At 42.5% G+C, this 19591-nt stretch overlaps 1 protein-coding gene across 3 annotated transcripts in view; it reads left to right on the forward strand.

Moving 5' to 3' along the window:
• Positions 1 to 19591, forward strand: part of FAM3D (FAM3 metabolism regulating signaling molecule D) — a 42237-nt gene that overhangs the window by 20172 nt on the left and 2474 nt on the right. For 2 of the 3 annotated variants that reach the window (XM_081934367.1, XM_081934368.1), the window contains 5 exons: positions 6 to 64; positions 9773 to 9823; positions 10452 to 10536; positions 15442 to 15568; positions 17620 to 18044. In XM_081934367.1, the coding sequence (XP_081790493.1) occupies positions 6 to 64; positions 9773 to 9823; positions 10452 to 10536; positions 15442 to 15568; positions 17620 to 17709 (412 nt within the window). In that variant the 3' untranslated portion in view covers positions 17710 to 18044. Of the gene's footprint in view, positions 1 to 5; positions 65 to 9772; positions 9824 to 10451; positions 10537 to 15441; positions 15569 to 17619; positions 18045 to 19591 lie in introns of those variants that run through there. The other variant, XR_014173688.1, reaches the window with a different exon arrangement.

Raw genomic sequence — 19591 nt, forward strand, 5'->3', positions numbered from 1 at the left:
TTTAGGATAATGAGCAATGTGAAAAATAACATCGGTCGAGGTTTGAACATTGCACTTGTTAATGGTGAGTTTTTCCAAAGGCTCAATCATATTCCATGTGACTTGTCCTGGTTCCTTGATTGCTTCTTCTGAAATCAATGAGGCTTCCAGTTGGAGTGCTGTTCTGAAGCAAATATTTTTACTATTTAATGCATTGTTTCCCACTAAATATGGGAATCTGGTCTGGTTAGAAGAAAAATACAATTGTCATAACATCTAAAAGGCATGACTATTGTTTTTATCAGGTATAATATCAGAAAAAATGAATAAGAAAAGTATGGAGGCCGTCGGGGTCTGGATGGGGGACAACAGACTTAAACTCAACCCCTCCAAGACTGAGTGGCTGTGGCTACCGGCACCTCGGTTCAGCCAGCTGATCCCATCGCTGGCCATAGGGGGCGAACAATTGCCCCCTGTGGAACGGGCGCGCAATTTGGGCGTCCTCCTTGATGCCCGGCTGTCAATGGATGACCATGTGGCAGCCGTGGCAAGGGGGACGTTCCACCAGGTTCGCCTGGTGCGCCAATTGCGCCCCCTACTGGACCGGGATGCCCTACGCACGGTCACTCATGCGCTGGTGACGTCCCGCCTGGATTACTGCAACGCTCTCTACATGGGGCTGCCCTTGGGACGCGCCCGGAGACTGCAGTTAGTTCAGAACGCAGCCGCGCGGGCTGTGATGGGGAGTACGAGGTACTCCCACGTAACACCTCTCCTGCGCGAGCTGCACTGGCTGCCTGTGGTTTTCCGGGTGCGTTTCAAGGTGCTGATTACCATCTTTAAAGCGCTCCATGGCACGGCACCTAGTTACTTGCGGGATCGCATCCTCCCACATACATCCCTGCGGCCAATACGCTCACACAGGGAGGGACTTCTCCTGGTGCCGTCCACTAGGCAATGCCAGCGGGCGACACCGAGGAGTAGGGCCTTCTCTGTGATGGGCCCAACCCTCTGGAATGACCTCCCCCCGACATTAGAACCACTTCTGACCTCTGCTCCTTCCGGCAAAAACTGAAGACCCACCTGTTCCGACTGGCAGGCCTGGCATAATTCAACTGTCCCTCCTGGCAAATGTATTATATCTGGTTATTTTAGGGGTTTTTTAATCTACTGTATTTGTTTTTAGGGGTTTGAATTTATTTTGTATCTGCTTTGTACAGTTCTTTTAACTACATTTTAACCTCCTCCATGTCAATTGTCAACTGTACATATTTTATTTAATTTTATTGTATCCTGTTATATTTTGTATGAACTGTACACCGCCCCGAGTCCCTTGCGGGAGAGGGGGCGGTCTAGAAGCATTAAATATTATTATTATTATTATTATTATTATTATTATTATTATTATTATTATTATTATTATTATTATTATTATTATTATTATTATGTAAATATTACACGTCTTAACAGCAGCGAGGATTATATTCACACAATACTGGAAAAATGAAGGTACATCACGAGATGAAGAGATAGTCAGGAAGATACTAGATCCGTGATGGCGAACTTATGGCATGCGTGCACTGGCCAGCTGATATTCGACCTTGATTTTCGGCTGTTTTTCGCCCTCTGGAGGCTTCCCTGGGAAGCCTGCTGAAACCTCCAGAGGGAGAGAAACGGCCCAACGGGCAACCCATAAGTCCGCTCCTGAACTTCCGGTTTGCGTGTTGGGCTGTTTTTCACCCCCCGGAGGCTTTAGGTAAGCCTCCTAAAGCCTCTGGAGGGAGAAAAATGGCTCAAGATGCAACCCGGAATTTGGAAAACAGTCTGTTTCTGGCCTCAGAAGGGCCTCCGGGAGGAAAGAAGGCCGTTTTCGCCCTCCCCAGGTTCCAAGAAAGACGTGCACGCATGCGAGAAGCAGCGGGGGGTCACAAGTGCATGTGCAGGGGGCATGGCGTGGGGGAGCATTAACTTATGGGGGTGGGCACACGAATGTGTGCAATAGCGTGCGCATGTGCTTTTTGCACCCGAGACAAAAAAAGGTTCTCCATCACTGTACTAGATTGTGCAGAAATGGATAGATTGACATTGAAAAATTAAACAGAAAGAAGATGTAGAATATTATCAAACATGGGATTTATTTTACCAGTGGTTTGAAAAAGGGGGTGGCTATTAAGAATGTAAATTTGTATTATTAAGCAAATTAAATAACCAGACAACACAATGTTTATTAAGTACTAAGAAATGTATTTAATAGAAATCTTTTTTGTAAAAAAGGCATGAAAGAAATGTAGAACAGCTGTATTCTTCTAGCCATCTCCAGAAGAAATCTGCTTTCATGGTTTTGGGAAAGTGCGCATTTGCATGCAGAGCACTTTTCGTGTTCCTTTGCTTAAATCCCAGGAGAGGTCACATAGCCATGCAAAGCACAAACTATACAGGAAAATCATAGGCACTTACAAACAGATGGCTGGTGCTGTTGTGCAGTTTCCCTAGGATTTGTTTTCTTGTTTGTTCCTTTGCTTGTTGGATTTATATGACTGCCCATCTTGTGAGACATAACTGTGAGTGGCTAACAGCAATAATAAACACACAAAAATATAACAAGTCAACAAACAAACATGAAAAGTTGATACCCAGCATCCCTCCCTGAGTTCCAATTTTGCTTCCCCAATGCCTTGTGGTGGGAGGGAGCCAACTCTTAATGACTTTCTGAGAAGCTAAGAGGGTGGAGCCCTGCCAGAACTCAAGGGGGGAAATGTTTCATAGGGCAGGAGCTGCTACGAATAATGCATTGCTGCTCACTGTTATCAGAAACAGATGATAATGAGGATGATAGCTAGCTACTAGGTAGATAGATAAAATAGATTAGAGAGATAGAGAGATAGCTAGATAGATTAGTAGATTAGATTAGATAGATTAGTGAGATAGGAGATAGATAGATAGATAGATAGATAGATAGATAGATAGATAGATAGATAGATAGATAGATAATGATAGATACATGATAGATAGATACATGATAGATAGATAGATAGATAGATAGATAGATAGATAGATAGATAGATAGATAGATAGATAGATAGATAGATAGATAGATAGATAGATAGATAGATAGATAGATAGATAGATAATGATAGATACATGATAGATAGATAGATAGATAGATAGATAGATAGATAGATAGATAGATAGATAGATAGATAGATAGATGATGGATAGATACATGATAGATAGATATTAGATGGATGGATGGATGGATGGATGGATGGATGGATGGATAGATAGATAGATAGATAGATAGATAGATAGATAGATAGATAGATAGATGAGAGGGGGGAGAGGGAAAGAGATGAGAGAAAGATGATAGGTTTTCCTCTCATTTCTACTTGTTTAAAAATTGCAAGTAAAATGAAATTGTGTTGCAGAATTCAGAAATATATGGATTGTGAACAAAGAAGCATGTTTTGATTCACATTCGCTCCAAAATGCAAAGTGAGGTAGACTTGGGTTTAATCAAACACATTTCTCTCCTATTCACAGTAGAAGAGAGATGAGGGTTACTATCCACAAGAAAGACTTAGTTCAACAAGTAGGGAAATTTTTCTGTACGCTATCGAAATGATCTGAGTTTATATTCTAGAACCAATGGATTTGCTTGCCATTTAAGGGGCCCAGTCTTAAAGACTGTTGACATATGACGATTTCTCCCTTTGTCTGTTACTGGACATGGCTATGTCATTCACATGGTGCTATTTCCAAATAAATGCTGATTCACTGCAACCAGTGAAAATACTTTAGCTGCTCTACAACTTTGAGGAAAGTACTACTACCACTATCATCCTGTGCATCCCGGGACAAGCATTCTAATTGGATATTCCCTCCTAGGAAATATTTCAGTATTTCTCACTCGGAGTTTATCCCCATTTTCACAATTGTCTCATCACTGAATTGGGTGAGCCACCTGTTCAGGGAGAGATAACATCACTTTATCACCCCATTGCTAATGGTTAGGATTCTCCTTTCCCATTTATGATACCATAGGCATGCCTTTCCAAGTTAGTTGATGTATTTCACTCAGGGGTGGGATTCAGTGGTGGGTTGCAGGCGGTACGCCCTGGTACGGGCGTACCGGTGCCTGCCCAGAGTACCAGGTACTGTTCCAGTACGATGCTGCGGAGGGCCCACCTGCCCACCTGAGCTCCTTACCTGTATTTGAGCTCTTCAGTGCTTACGCGCACGGAGCTCATGGCGCCTGTGCGATGCTCCGCCGAGCAGCTGGAGCATCGTGGAGTCTCGCAGAGGCGTCACAAGATGTAAGGATGCATGAGCGCGCTGCGAGCATTCATGTGGGGACACCGGGGTACGATTGCAACAGGATCCAGAACCCACTACTGGTGGGATTCTACCGGTTCGGCCCAGTTTGGGCAAACCAGTAGCTCCGACTATCAGCTGGGAGAGAACCAGTTCGCTCTCACTTTCAGCCCACCCGCCCACCTTTACGCTATACTCATCTATATTCCATTTTCTGAAGCCCAGCTGATAGGCACAGCAGAGTGGATTGCCGCGGAAGGTGATTTCTCTGTAAATTATGCACGCACGCTCAGCGATCCAGTTGTTAAACCGGTAGGATCCCACCCCTGATTTCACTTCATTACAAGCTAACCCCAAGAGTTTGTTGGCTAATTCACAGGGCAATACAGCTGAAACCCTTCTGCTCCAAATGACTAGGAAAATATTGAAGTGGTAGACCACTGAATTTATTTAATACTTTTTTTTAAAGGAAAGGGAAAAGTAGGTAGGTCATGGGGGAAATAATGTTGTTGTTTTTGGGTAAAGGACAATGCTTTTGCCAGGTTTCAAATGAGCAACTTTCTATTTATAGGACAAGTATGATAGTCATTGTGCTGTTAGGTATTAGAAGATATTAGAAATCCTGTTAATCATTGATTTATACGTGGTTTATTCCTGCCCCTGTGAAATGTAATGAACTGCAGGAATTAGCTCTGACAAAGTGAAATGCACCAACCAAAGGAGACAAGAGCAGCTGAGGCAACATCAGAAGGAAAAGCACGCTTTAAAATGCCAAAGGTCACATTTACATTGGGAGGCACGTGAGTGAAGAACAAAGTAATTCATTCCAATAGAAGAGAATATATGTAGACCAAGGTTGAACTATGGCCGTGATGGATAACCTACGGCATGTGTGCTAGAAGTGGCACGCAGAGCCCTCTCTTCTGGCACATGCGCCGTTGACCCAGGTTAGATTTCTGTGGGATTTCTTTCGTGAGCTTCTGTTTCCCTGCAAACGATGAAACAGAAGCTCACGAAAGAAAAAGGTCTCGTCGCGCTGCCGGTGTTGGGATGGCTCACCTCCCGCCGGTCAACTAGTCTTTGGGTCTCTGCTGCACATGCATGCATTTCCCTGCATTCCTGAACATGTTCGTGCACGCATTCACATCCTTTAGTTTGGGCATGCATGCATGCGCAGTTTGGGCACTCGGTTTCTAAAAGTTTCGCCATCACTGAACTATGGAGTCCTTCGTGCTCTCTCTGAGCATGGTTGTTTGCCTGCAGACATTTCATTATCCAACTAGGTATCATCATCAGTTACCAACTCATGATGATGATGTGCATTAAAAATGATGTCTAGTTGGTAATGAAACACCCAGGACTCCAACGTAATCGATTTCTACCCTTCAAAAATGGGCTGCTCCGATTATGAAAGAGAAGAGAAAACAGACAATATTCTGGAAATCATAAAACAATATAAGAATGATATCATTTTTATGATAATTAAGCTAGCCTTGAGAAAATAGATGGCATCTGGCAAGCTCAATAGACTTTGGCACTGTTAAAGACTTCATAAACTTTATCCGTAGCTTAATCATACATTTTCACAACGAGGGAATGAATGAAGGGTTGGTGAAAATAACAGCATTTGCAGAGATGTCAAAATTGACTTTTTTGATTAGGGACAAGACAACAATATATCTGCAAGTGACAGACACCCCCCTTTTTTGTTGTTGTTGTTGCTGAAAATGGAAAATAAAGCAAACTTCGTTTTAATGATTAGAAAGGATAGAGAGTGGAAAGAAGGGATCCGCGATATACTGTTAAGCAGACTGAAAGGATAAAAAATTCAAACTTTCTGTACAAAGATCCTTCAATAAAAATTAATACTAAGAAAAGGAGCAACAGATATAGTTAATGAGATAAAATCCCTGGGCCGTCTCCTACTGTGAGACTGCAGACCAGAAAGGAAAGTCCGATCAGATATAAGATGTCTTTGTAGATAAAAAGGAACTGGTAGTTATTCAAGATCTATACATGGGATGAAAGTCCTAGAAGGCCCTAAGATCGCAAGTGGCAAAAAAAAGCCATATCCTTCTGAGTCAGTTAAGACTGGAATAGCTTCATAAATAGAAATAAATGAGCAGAATTTGAATGGGTGAGATACAGTGCAGCCGAAGTACGGAAAGAGCAATTGCCCTAATTACTCTAAAAGGAGTAGTAAAAAGTATATCTCTAGATATAAACGATCATGTGCCTGATGCATACATATGTGGTGGAATTGTACATACTGTAGCATCATCACCAGTATTATCACCATCTTGTCTACCAGTGGTGGGTCCCGGGCGGTACGACCAGGTACGGCCATACCAGTAGTAGCAGCAACTACTGTTTACTGTTTATAACATGACCGACCAAAGGGACGTGCTGTGCACAGCATGCGGTGCCTGCGTGATCTCCACCAAGCAGCTGGGTGTCGCAGGGCGGTGGTGTGAGCATGCGTGTGCAGTGCAAGTGCCCGACTAGGATGTCTGGCCCCGCGTGCAGCATCTTGGTTGCGACGGGGTCCGGAACCCACCACTGTTGTTTAGATATCAGAAAGCATATCTGAGCTGGCAACAAAGGTGGCTGTGCTGTGTGCGATTTTGATCATGGGCGAATCACAAATAGGTCACCCGCTTTATTCATACCTTTAGTAGTTTCTCAAGTAGTCGCTGCAGTGCAAAAGGGGGTTTATAGTATGCATATAGCAGTATGCTTTTTTTTTGTCGTTGTTTGCCACACATTTTTCTGAGTCGACTGATGCAAAATTCAGCAGAAGAGAATTGCAGTCTTTATTAGCTGGTCTGAGGGTGTGCAGCATGACATTTTTTTTTAGTAAGGCCTTACCAAAATGGAAAATGGGGAATGATGCAAAGTGTGTGGGCCTGCTTTGATATTTCCTATTTCTGAAATCGTGTTTTCTCTTTGTTTCTGAACTTGTATGAAATCTATTTCAGGATTTAAAACAAACTTTTAAAGTATTCCTCATTCAAGAGTTTTTTCAAAATGTCCACTAGGTCAGGGGTGTCAAATGCACATCGTCACGGCAGCATCACATTGGGGACTTTTTCCCCCTTCTCTAAACCAGGCACGGGTGTGGCCAGCATTTGATGCATCTGGTCCATGGGCCGGGAGTTTGACAGCCCTACAGTTAGGGTTCCAAATAGCATCCAAAAGTAAATCAGAGTCCAAAGCAAAATATTGCTCAAAGTTCCAATTTATTAAGAGAGCCATGTTGGCACATCTGGGAAAACCCAAATCTGAAAGCTTCCCAGTTTTCCCCACCCAGTTGAGAGTTGAAGATCTTGCCCCCACACCCACAAGTCCATCACATGGTCCAATCTTCCACTGCTATGCTGGCAGTTGCACCCATCCAGTTGCAGTCAGGTGCAGAGATGCAAAAACAAAGGATGACATTGGCTTTCTAGAAAGATTTTTTATTTTTATTTTCAAACAAACATAAACACACAAAACATATAGCATAAAAACCTATTCAACTGCATACAGTGTGTCGATTGGTTACAAGGTCTTTCTATGTCCTTTCCATAGTCATTACTTGCGTTTTATCAAAATTCACATATTGTCAATCAAATATCTTTGTATATATTATTCAGGGACGTGCGGTCAGGGGAGGCAGGGGAGGCAGAGCCTCACCGCTCTCATCATGAAAAGAAAAAAAGGGAAAAGGGAAAAAGTGCTGAGGAGCCTCGGGGAATGGGACCATGTGTGCAGGAGGGAGGTGTAAGAGGCTCCTCTAGCCTCAGCCTCCCTCCTGCACACATGGTCCCATTCCCCGCCTTCTGTCGGGTTCTGACGCCGAAGCTCATGGTTCCAGGGCGAATGCTCATGCGCGAGCAGCTCCCTTCCTCGCACTGAGCAACGGCGGGTTTACAGGAAGCTGCTCGCAAAAGTGGAAAGTGCGATGGACTTTTCGGACTGGCGGCTACCATTTCCCTGCCAGCTCGCTCGCGAAAGGACCCTGGAAACCGAGTCATGGCTGGCGCCTTGTTAAGAATTGCGCTGCTGAAAGTGACAGAGAGAAAAAGCAGATGTATTTTTTTTACAATTATTATTTTGTGATGCGATATTGAACGTAGCACTTAGAAGGCCATGGCTGATTCCAAGAAAACTAAGGGCGGAGGGGGGGGGGTCAGATTTGATTAATCTTCGGTTAGGATGGGGACCCAGGAAATCCTTGGCAGAGAATGGGACCACGTGTGCAGGAAGGAAGCTGAGGCAGCCTCAGCCTCCTGCACACGTCCCATTCCCCGCCTTCCTGATGACGTCACCAGCCTCACCAGCCATAAACCTCACCGCACGTCACTGATATTATTATTATACTTCATTTGTCTGATTATCACTATTGTTTCTCCATTTTAAACAAGATATTCTAAATATGTATCCATTTATATTATAATGATTCATTATATCATCTTCAATATATCCAATAATAAAGAAATTTTTATATCCTATTCTAAATCATTCTATTAGCCTTTCTAGAAAGAATTTTGTTATGGCTACACAGCATCTAACAATCCCCCCTCCCATTTTCCCACAATAGAAAATGCATAGTAGAATAATAGAAAGTGTGGCAGGCCAAAGATCCAAAAGAAAAGATGGCTGCAGGTCTGACACTTACGCTAGTACAATTTGGAGAGGCCTCTGAATTCACAGAAGGGAGGAGAATGCAGCCTTGGGGCCCAAAATATGACATTTTACAAATAATTATCAATTTAACAAACACCATTTTGAAGAGGAAGAAATCCTACAGCTCCTGCTTGTAGCAATTGTCCATAGGCGTGACTGTAGCAATAGTTAATATTGTTAAATATTTACTAGAGTTTCCCACAAATTGCTTGAAGTCAGCTTTTGCAGTATTTGATTATTGAGTTACTTTCGTGAAGGATACACAATTTATATTCTGATAACTGGAAGATTCAAATACTGTTAGAAAAAAGTGGCAACATTTTCAGGTTTACATATTCACCTTCTTTGGGATTCAGTGTCACTTGAGTATTGATTCAAAAATCTACAAGATTTTTCGGTTAGAAGCAAAGCAGGAGAATTGTTTGCCCATAAGAAGTAATTCTCATTAGTTGTTTTCAACATCCTGGAAAACTTATCATCCTTCTTTACATGTTTCCTCATACTTTGAATGCATATTTCTTTTAAAATGATCTGTATCCGTTTTGTAGATTTTGGCCATGTTCCAAGAACAAGCACAAAACCTGTCTTTAGCAGTTTTAGCAACAGGACAAAAGGGACAATGCAAAGAATACTGGAAAAAAATTCTTATCATATACTTCCACTCATATTGAAAACACGTTCCACTCTTGAAAAGCAGTTAATTTTACCCTTTGACATTTTTATTTCATTTTTCCATCATTCCAGAGACTGAACTAAGTGCAGGTACTTTATAAACATGTTTCATTTAAACTTGTGTTTCATTTAAAATCTCCAGGAACCACGGGACAACTCATCAAAATAGATAGCTTTGACATGTATTCTGGAGGTATGTGAATTTGTTAATCCGTTATGTATTAATAGTGGAACTCTGAGAGTTAAGGGGAGTTGAAAGTTCAAGAAAATTTCCATAAAGCAAATAAATTGTTGAGATGTTTAGTTTATATTATTGGTTAATATTAATTATACTTCTGTAGTTCCTTGTAACTTATGAATACAGGCTAAAACTCATAAACTGGGTAACCTCCAGGTTGGATTTCTATAGTTATTATAGTCTATTGTACCTATTTCCATTGTAGTCTATTGTACTATTTCCATTGTAGTCTATTGTACCTATTTCCATTGTAGTCTATTGTACTATTTCCATTGTAGTCTATTGTACCTATTTCCATTGTAGTCTACTATGCCTATCTCAAAGCAAAGCAGGTTGGATCAGTCTATGGGATTATTCTTGTATACAGAACCCTTCTCCAGATGCCATTTCTAGAATTCTATACAGCGTAGCCAACATCTGGAAAGCACAAGTTGACCTATAGCATTTGGTTGCTTTATATCTTGGGGGGAGTATTACATTATTTGTTAAGAAAGACTGTGATCTCCATTGTTAGTTATAGTATCTATATATGTCAGAAGTTCACAAGTAATTTACAAAGTTTTTTTCTTGGTTTCTCCGTAAGATATTAAACATTTGCTAGATTTTATGAAAGGAATTAGCAAAGGCACCCTTATACTCCTTGCCTCTTATGATGACCCAGCAACAAAGTAAGTAAACCATTGAAGTACTTCTTTCATTTAATTAATCTTGTGGTGTAATTTATTTACATAGAAATAATACATAAGGAGATCCATATTTAAAAGTTCTTATTAGTGATGTAAGCATTATGTGATCCTCAAAATACACTAAGACCAAGTTCTCAATTGTTAATATCCTTCTGATGCAGAGAAAACAAAACAGATGGTCTAGAATTCCCTTGTATATTGAATATGTGCTACAAATTCTGTTTATATTGTAAGGTTCCAGCGATTTCCCCGAACCACTAAAATGCCAAAGAGAGTGAGACTCCAGACAAGGCTTGCAAAAAGTATCAACTTTTATTTATGGTCATAGCAAAAGCTGGGTGACAAACTTTATCCAAAACATACAAACAAATGCATGTAAAGGAGTAGCCACACACTGCAAGAGTGGCTCAGACTATTATATACATTCTAGGCAGGTAGAAACAAAGTTTATCCAGTTAGATACAAAGAGTCATTACCAACCTAATCTTTAAAGTGTTCTTTTGTTCAAGCTCCTGTCTCTATCTACCTTATCTATGGAGTATTCCAATAGCCTTGTATAGGGGGTGGCAGCTCCCCTCTGCCAAGTTGTTTTTCGGCAGAATGCTTTAAGGATTTATGAGCCAGGAGAATTCCCTAGTTTGGTTCCTTTGTCTATGCAGCCTGATATTCCCGTGTACAATTTCTTCTATGTTTTCAAGGATGTGCCTAGCTTTGAAGCCAAGAATAGAAGCGAGATGCAGCAATGACATAACATTTCCAGTAATGCCATCCAGTATTAAGGTTACAATTTGCTAGGCTAGAAAACAACTAATTTCTGACAGTATACAATAATATAAGCAGAAGCCAATAACAAAGCTTAATTCTTAAGAAATGATTTCTAGCAGTATAACATATCAGAAGCAAACGGCAAATATTGGTTTAATTAGTAAAAATTATATAGTAACATAAGCAATTCATAATAAAAGCAACTAGCCAATATTGATTCATACACTCCTTCAATATATAGCACCACAGCTCAAACAGAGTGTACAGTCACCAGGTGTTTTACTGCTTAACCATTTTAACTGTAACAGGAAACAGGAAACTCTACTTAGAACAAAAGAACATAGAGTATATATCATAGATTCAAACTTGTAAACACTGCCATCTACTGGCTGAATACTATTATAGCTGTTATACAAAAATACATTGCAACAATGAATTCCAACAATATGAAATAACATGAACGCAACTAAGATGAATACAACCTCAAGGTTGACATATATTATGAGAGAACGTATTCACTATGTTATTTTATTTATTAAGAGATAACATGGTAAGATAACCTTTATTGTCATTTTTATTAAAGACACACTGGCACACATTAAAAATGAAATTCTGTTGCCTGCTTTCAAAAGTGTACACATACATAACACACATATAGACATGCTATATACATACATATGTATATACCTATACTCATACATATAAATATTAATCACTGTCCATCTTGAATAATGTTGAATAATCACATTACTTTCAATTGACATGCAAACTATGGAATAAATTTCATAAATTGACTTTTTGAAGTAGTTGGAGATTCTGTAGTTCCTAAACCAGAAACAGATTTATAGACAGTCAAAGGAAATCAAGGATATTTATACTATTTCCGTGGCCTTTGAAGTAACAAACTTGAATATCCTGTTCTGATAAAGCAGTGAAGGATTGCATTGTACCACATAAATATGATTCCAGGATCTTAACAGGACATGAATATAACAGTGTTGAAATATAATGGATATCTCAAAAAATGCTTAGTAAATGTTAGTCATACTGTACTGTTACTCAATGTCTAACTCAGGAATAGGAACGTTAACTCCTTGTTTTGGTCTTGTCCTATTATCATCATGTTTTGGACTAATCTTGGCAGATTTATTACTATGACTCTAGATCAACTGTTGTTTGAAAGGTGCTTGCATTGCTCTTAGCTAGAGCCACAGTTCCAAAATTGATCAAGATGGCATGCACTGTAGGTCTTGGCAGCATGGATTTGGCTAAAGGAATAATTGAACAAAACTGGAAAGTAAAATGATATGTACTCACTTTTGGCAGCATTTGAGATTATTGATAATGTGTTGCATATCTGTATTTCGGTTTGTCTTTTTTTTTTTCAACAAAGGAGCAAGAAAAAGGACAAATTTCAAAAAATGCAGTCAATTATGATGGAATTCCTTTGTTTATAATGTAATTTCCAGAGGTGTTTTTCTTTGTTGCTCTGCTTATTATTTATATAGTACAGAAAGAAAAGTAATAAGCATTACTTTTAAAGCAATTTATGGGCAATTTGTGTGTGTGTGTATATGTATGTGTGTATGTATTCGTAGATTTTCATGGATACAGGTATGCAGATCGTGGCATATTCGGGTGTTTTCCCATGTAAGATTGAGAGTATCTTAGCGACGTTTCGACAAGGTTCCACTCGCCATTTTCAGGCTGGTGCTTTCAGCTTCATGCTTGTGCGAGCAAAATGTGATCAGAGCTGCTGTCTTTTTATAAATATTGGAGGGTGGGTGTGGAATGCTGGCTTTGTTGCTGTAAGCGGATCGGTTGGCTGTGTGGTAACATCTTGATTAGTTGATGGAGTTGGTGTTTGCTGATTAGTCAGCTGTTTCGTAACATCCTGTGTGGCTGAGGTACTGGCTGTGTGCCTATTGTTATTTTGTGTTGTAACGACCTGGGTAATGGGCTGTGTGATGACATCCTGAGCTCTATTGCAGTGATATCCTGAGTCCTGTGCTGCAACCACTGTTCCCTCTAAGGTGCGCGGCTGTGCGGCTGCGCAGGTGGCAAGAAAACACCATGCAGCAGTTTTCAATTGCCGCACAGTGTTTTGTATTGTCACAGGCGCCGGAGGCTGGGGAGGTCCTTTGCAGGCAGCTAGAACTGGCCATCTGCAAAGGACCTCCCCGGACTTGTTTTGATGAGCGCGGGGTTACTGAGTTCAGGAAAGCAAGCCCGGGGAAGTCCTTTGTGGGCGGCCAATCCTAGCTGCTTGCGCCTGGCGCTGTGGCTAAAATAAACCCCCAAAGCCCCTGCCGCTACCGGAATATCTGATGCGGGGGCGCCAGCGGGAGCTTTGGCGGCTTTACTCCAAATGTGGTGGTGCTGTTGGAGGAGGAGGATGAGGAGGTGGCAGCTGGTATTCTGGTGGCGGCAAGGGCTCATCGGCATCTTCAGCGGCAGCCCTGCCCCCTGTGAAAAAAACCGAAGATGGAGCAGATCCACGCATATGACGTCGCTACAACATGACTGGAGGAGGAATTCTGGGAGTTGAAGTCCACAAGTCTTCAAGCTGTCAGGTTTGAAGACCCTGGGTTGTTGTTTTTCTAAAGGGTTAGGGGTGCAAGGGTCTTGCAACCTGACAGCTTTAAGATTTACATGCTTCAATGCCAGAGTTCCTGAGCCAACATGACTGGAGGAGGAGTTCTGGGAGTTGAAGTCTACAAGTCTTCAAACTGTCAGGTTTGAAGACCCTGGGTTGTTTTTTTTCTAAAGGGTTAGGGGTGCAAGGGTCTTGCAACTTGACAGCTTTAAGATTTACATGCTTCAATGCCAGAGTTCCTGAGCCAACATGACTGGAGGAGGAGTTCTGGGAGTTGAAGTCCACAAGTCTTCAAGCTGTCAGGTTTGAAGACCCCTTGGGGCTTTTTTCCCTAAAGGGTTAGGGATGCAAGGATCTTGTAACTTGACAGCTTTAAGACTTGCGTGCTTCAAATGCCAGAGTTTCTGACCCAACATTTTGGTTGCTAAGCAGGAGCGTTGTTAAGTGATACTATATAACACTTTTAATTAAGCGGGTACCTTGAATAAACATAACTTTTGAGTTTCAAATAATACAGATTTCGTTGTTGACTTAGATGACACCTGTGAAAGAATTCAGGTGCTGCTCAGGCATGAAAATGTGCCGCTCAAACACTATATACTTTTCTGCTCACACTGAAAAAAAATTAGAGGGAACATTGGCTGCAACCTCCTGGGGTGTTGGCTATGTTGTAACATCCTGAACCTTTGCGTTGTAACCTCCTGAGTTCTGTGGTGTAATGTCCTGATCAGATGGATATGGTGTAACATCCCGGGCTTTGGTTTGGCTCTGGCAAGCCACTCCCACAAAGCAGGCCACACCTACAGAAGAGGTTCTAAAAAAATTTGAAACCTACCACTGATTCAGAATCTCAATTCAAAACATCCTGTTTTGATAGTTTCCTGCAAAATATCAAAGAAAAAGAGACAGACAGCCTACAAAGGGAAAATTTAAGGGTGTTTCTCTTCTCCGCCTGCCTGGATGGAGAGGGAAGCTCCTAAAACCTTTGGCTCTGGGAACCACAGAGTTGTTGCATGGATGAATGGAAATAGCTAAAAGAGAAAATATTTTATGCAACAGATTTGGTCGACAGAAAATAAGGAGAAACTATCTGCAGTCTGAATTAGCATTGTATAGATGGGTGAAGTGGTGGGATTGAGCCAGTTTGCACCTATTTGGGAGAACCAGTTGAAAGGAAGCACTCTGGCGTTGTTTCTAATCTAATCTTTATTCCCCTGCTTACAGAAACTGACTCTCCGGTTAACCCTTATTACATTGTAACAGCTAAGGTGAAGCACCCATCAACATGGATGATGTTGAGTTGGCCACACCCACCCAGTCACATGACCACCGAGCCATGCCTACCCAGCTGGTCATTAGGGCAGAGAACCAGTTGTCAAATTATTTGAATCCCACCATTTTCTTCTGCCATCTTCTGAAAAGCTGAATTGTGAAGTGTTGAATTGATCAATTTGCTAATTCTGCTGCTGTTATCCTCCACACTTTAAATTGCTGTATTAAAGACAAAATGATTTTCTGTCTCTCAGGCTAAATGATGAAGCCCGGAAGTTATTTTCTGACTTAGGAAGCAAATACGCTTCCCAGATGGGTTTTCGAGACAACTGGATATTCCTTGGTGGGAGCGGACTCAAAAACAAAAGTCCATTTGAACAGGTGCGTTGTGGTAACAATAGCTGTGTACTGTAATCCCAAGTGATCTTATTTGGTTACTTAAGAAAATGGCAGAATCCAAAAAATCCTAACCCCCCTCCAATCCATTGACTATTAAGACTACGGCAGAACAGGAAATCCCCTTTCCTGGCAAAGAGGAAATCCTCTGTTAATGTCAGCTCCCGAAACTGGGTAAATTCCCTTGGCAGGTATTCTTGTCAGCCCTTAGATTTAGCTAAAGGTAGAAAACAAGAGTATTTTGGGATGTACTATCATGTGGTTTAGGGCAGGGGTGAGCTGCTGGGGGTTCACACGGGTTCAGGTGATTCTGTAGCTAAGATTCTGCCTAGTTAAGTGAACCCACAAATGCCACCCCTGGCTGGCTCCACCCACCTGATCCCTCCCACCCCACCTCTCCCAGGAGTCTCTACGTGGTCTTTTCATCATACAAGGTAAGTGCAGGGCCTGCATGGAGGCAAAAAACAGGCCTACTGGAGGTTCCGGAAGTCTGGAACGGGCCTGTTTCCAGCCTCTGGAGCCTGGGGAAAACAGTTTTTACCCTCCCAGATGCTCAAGAAAAGCTTCCGGAGCTTGGGGAGGGCAAAAAACGCCTCCCCTCTCCCGGCCGTGGTTCAGGAGGCGGACTATGCCACGCCCACCATGGCCATGCCTACCCAGCAACAGGGCAGCAAACCCGTTGCTGGAACTTTTGAAGCCCACCCCTGGTTTACGGTACGGTAGCAGAATCTGTCCAAGGACCCCCCCCTCTGTTTCAATGTATACCTAGCACAATCAAGGTGTGTTGTTTCAAGTTCCTTTCTTATACTTTGTACTTTCCTAGGACTCGGGTATTTTTTATAACTCTTTTACTTTTTATTCTTCTGCTTCTCTGAATCCAACCCACGTTCCTTCGCCCCTCTGGAATTAAGATTTTCAGCAATATTGCCCTGTGGCTGGCTTTCCTGCTTTTTTCTTTCTCGTAGAAGCTAAAGTTTCTCTATTGCTCTTCCTCTATCTCTGTCTTTTATCTCTGGTGGTAATCTTCGTTTACGACCGTTCAGTTACAAAGGTTAGAATTAACAATGGCCGCAGAAAGAGTAATTTATAGCCTGCAAAGCACTTCCGAGCATCCCAAAATGCCACACCACCACCTTGGAGTCACGTGATTGTAATCTGGGTTTTTAGCAACCTGTTGCTCTTAAAACTGCAGGCTGTCCTCAATTTACAACAGTTCATTTAATGACCATTCAAAATTACAACAGTACTGAAAAATGTGACTTATAAACCGTATTTCACCCTTATGACAGGTAAAGCATCCCCATGGTCATGTGATTTACATTTGGATGCTTGACAACTGGTTCGTATTTATGACGGTTGCAGTGTCCCGGGGTCACGTGATCACCTTTTGTAACCAGTTGACCAGCAAAGTCAAGGGGGAAACCAGATTCGCTTAACAACAATGTTACTAATTTAACAACAGCAGTCATTCACTTAATAAATGTGGCAAGAAAAGTTGTAAAATAGAGCAAAATTTCTCACTTAGCAACATAAATTTTGGGGTCGATTGTGGTCATAAATCAAGGACTACCTAGTGTAATACTTAGGAACAGTGGTAGGGTTCAAAAAAATTTACTACCGGTTCTGCGGGTGTGGTTTTGTGGGCATGGCAGGAGAAGGATGCTGCAAAATCCCCATTCCCTCCCTACTCCTGGGGGAAGTTTACAGCAAAATCCCCATTCCCTCCCCTCCCTACTAACCTGCTTTCCAGCGCCGTTCTCCTATTCAGGGCAACAAAAGAAGATCAGCTGGGAAGCAGCAGGGGCGCGGCCAGCCTATTTACCGATTCTCCAAACTACTTAAAATTTCCGCTACTGGTTCTCCAGAACCTGTCAGAACTGGCTGAATACCACCTCTTCTTAGGAAGAAATATCTACTAGCTACTGAGATGAAGAAGTTAATGCTTTGGTTTTGTGGAATCCATATTCCTATTTGTTGAAAAGTATAACTATCCAAAGCAAGTGCCTCATTTTTTCTCTTTTTTTCTTTTTCTACAGCATTTGAAAAACAATAAGGAGACAAACAAGTATGATGGATGGCCCGAAGTTCTGGAAATGGAGGGCTGCGTCCCTAAGAAGATGGAGTAGCATAAAATGAATTTTGGCACAGGAATGAACTGTGGTCTTATCAAACAGATTTTTTTTTTACTTTGCCTAACAATCTGGGTTAGTGAATTTGAAATGACTGTTTTCAATCCTTGAGGTTTTGAATTCTAATTCACATCAACCTGCTGGTCTCAAATGGAGTAACCAAAAGTGTTAGATAACAATACTAACTACAGTGGTTTCCACCAAGGTCTCTGTTCCGACGGGAACAGAGTTTAATCATATTGGTCAAAGGGTCTGATCGCTCCCTATAAAAGGGCTGCTGTCAGACTCAACCTTCGCTGGATTGTTCTTACTTGTTGTGTTATAATAAAGAGCTGTTGTTACCGTTAAGCCTGTGTGTACCTATCCATTACCCAATCTAACAATGACATTCCAAGGCGACGAAGGTGGGATTGGAAGGCAACTAGGTGAACCAAAAAGAGCATAGCAAGTACATCCAGCCTGGAGCTCAGCGCAGCTTCGAGCAGCCATTTTTGAGCGGCAAACTCAAAATGCCCTCTGAACACAAAATGGTCATGCACGCCCCACCAACTCCGTATGACCCAGTGTTCGAGATGGCAAAAGACCTCTCTGAGCTGACACCACTCCAATCAGTTGCCTGGTCCATGCTCCAGAAGATGCTTAGGACTCATTACATGCCCAAGCCATCCAAGCACGTTCACCGGTATGAATTCAACATCAGGAATCAGAAGGCGTGTGAGTCGATTAACGAGTATGTTGCTGCACTCCGCAAGGCCGCAGCATACTGTGAATTCAGAGACTTAGACAAGCTGATTTGAGACCGCATAATATGTGGTGTACGGGACATTAATTTACAGAAGAGGTTGCTCGCAAAATCAAATCTCACTCTGCAAATTGCCTTGAACAAAGCCAGGGTGTCAGAATCAGCCGTCAAATCGACTGAGACTCTGCAGCACCAAAGCACTCCACAAGACGCGCGAAAGAGTACAAGTGTACATCGCAAGGCTGCAGAGCCCGAGAGCTCAGAGTGCGAGGAAGATGACAGCTGCCGCATGCACAGTAGCCGCTCCCAGCTGGTGCGCAAATACAAACTGCATCTCCTGCCTTGTGCTAGCTGCAGAGGAGACCATGCCAGATCGGCTTGCGATTTCCACGACGCAACCTGCCAGCGTTGTGAGCAAAGGGAGCACATCACCAAGGTGTGCCGGAGCAAATTCCCTGCCACTGCCTGGCAGCCTAGAGGCGCACCAAGGCACCAGCAGACGCCCAGCCAAGGGGCCTGGAAGAAGCCACCATGGAGTTTAGAGGGTGACAACAGTCAACCACCACACATTGATCAGACAAGTCCGCACCAGGCGGCCAAAAAAGCTGAAGGGCTCTCCATGTGAGATGGAGATCGACACTGGGTCATCACTGACCATCATACCGTGGTCTACCCTGAAACAAGCTACCCCTAGCCTCATGAAGCAGCACCTTCGCACCCCTGACATCTGCCTCCGCGATTACCAGGGAAACTGGTTCCCCATCCTGGGCCAAGGCACCTTCCAGGTGAACTTCAAGCAATTCAGCGGAAAACTCCCAGTGCCAGTGGTCAGCGGCAACCTGCAGAGCCTCCTAGGGCTAGATTGGTTCCAAGCCCTGGGCCTAGAAATGACCGGCATCAACGCCTTGAAAGCCAACAGCGCGGAAGCCATCTTTAAGGAATTCAATGCTTTCAGCACCAGTCTGGGTAAATATGTGGGGACCCCAATTTCATTTAATTTGGACCCCAACACAACCCCAATAAGAATGCCTTTTGCTCTCCGTCCCAAAATTGACAGGAAAATTGACAAGCTCGTAGGCCAGGGAATCCTAGAGCCAGTTGATCATGCATGCTGAGAGATCTCTATAGTGACACCTG

Source organism: Natrix helvetica (assembly GCF_964273705.1).
Source record: "Natrix helvetica genome assembly, chromosome: 1".
Classification (NCBI taxonomy): Eukaryota; Metazoa; Chordata; class Lepidosauria; order Squamata; family Natricidae; genus Natrix; species Natrix helvetica.